Below are 1445 nucleotides of genomic sequence, written 5' to 3' on the forward strand. Positions count from 1 at the left end.
TTTATTTACTTTGTTTATTTATTTGTTTATTTATTTGTTTATTTACCTTGCTTATTTACTTGATATTTACTTATTTATTTAATTTGTTTATATACCTTTTTATTTACTTGTATATTATCTACCTGCTTATTTACCTTGTTAATTTACTTGTTTATGCAAATCAATCGTGGAACTTGAACAAACAAGAGTCATAGATTTTGAATGTCTTTCTGATCCATTTTTAAAATAATAAAAAATAAAAAATAAAGAAATACTACATGTATTATTGAGTTAAATATTCAAACATAATTATTATAAACAAGATAATTCACAGCCTCCCCTTGCTATAAATTTTAAAAAAGCAACTCCACGTAGATGTCGTATATAGCAAATAACGACAACTCCTCGTAGATGTGCTATATAGCAAATAACGACAACTCCACATAGATGTGCTATATAGCAAATAACGACAACTCCACATAGATGTCGTATATAGCAAATAATGACAACTCCATGTAGATGTCGTATATAGCAAATAACGACAACTCCACATAGATGTCGTATATAGCAAATAACGACAACTCCATGTAGATGTCGTATATAGCAAATAATGACAAGTCCTCGTAGATGGTGAACAATCTGCTACATCTCTCCTCCTCTCCTCCTCTCCTCCTCTGGTCAGTCCCGCCTGTCTGTCCACCTCTTCTGTCGGTCACGTGACCCTCCCTCACACCTTGACCATCATGGCCAGAAGTGCCAGGAGCAGGCCTGTCCACAGGGTTCCCGCCAAAACCTGGCAGCCTGAGCACACCTCTCCCTGGAACAAGCTATAGTCGTTATCGCTGCACTCGTCCCTGGTGACCAAAGTAATAATAATGATAATAATAATAATAATAATAATAATAATAATAATAATAATAATAATAATAATAATAATAATTAATAATAATAATGATAATAATAAAAATAATAATAATAATAATAATAATAATGATAATAATAATCATAATAATAATAATAATGATAATAATTATGATAATAGTAAATTTAATGTTTGTTAGAATACATATTTATTGAGATACTTTCCCGATTATTTTGGCAGTTGAACATACAAAATGAATTCAGGATTTGTTTTCATTCACAGCTCAGTGTCGCCGCCTCGAGTAAGATTCTTGTGTGATATCTCCAGGCCCTATCTGGTTCTTTGTTTCACTTGCATTTCCCTGTCAAACAAGTCAGCCTTCGCCCCTGTCTCGAAGGGTAGACATAATCTGGCACCACACGCCACACCACACCACACCACAATACGCCATGCCACACCCCGTCACACAACGCTACACCACGCCATGCCACGCCATGCCACACTATGCTATACCACGTCACACGACACTACACCACACCACACCACAGCACACACCACACACACACACACACACACACACACACACACACACACACACACACAC

General features: G+C 35.6%; 1 protein-coding gene across 1 annotated transcript; it reads right to left on the bottom strand.

The window, feature by feature from the left end:
- Positions 1–33: 33 nt before the first annotated feature.
- LOC106012623 lies at positions 34–833 on the bottom strand (the record flags this gene model as incomplete). The annotated part of the gene is given in 1 exon segment (XM_013086124.2): positions 34–833. A coding segment is annotated over 1 exon segment (127 nt), but the record flags the coding sequence as incomplete, so codon positions are not given.
- Between the last annotated feature and the right edge of the window lie 612 nt (positions 834–1445).

This window comes from Aplysia californica, unplaced genomic scaffold (assembly GCF_000002075.1).
Source record: "Aplysia californica isolate F4 #8 unplaced genomic scaffold, AplCal3.0 scaffold00437, whole genome shotgun sequence".
In the NCBI taxonomy this organism is placed as follows: domain Eukaryota; kingdom Metazoa; phylum Mollusca; class Gastropoda; order Aplysiida; family Aplysiidae; genus Aplysia; species Aplysia californica.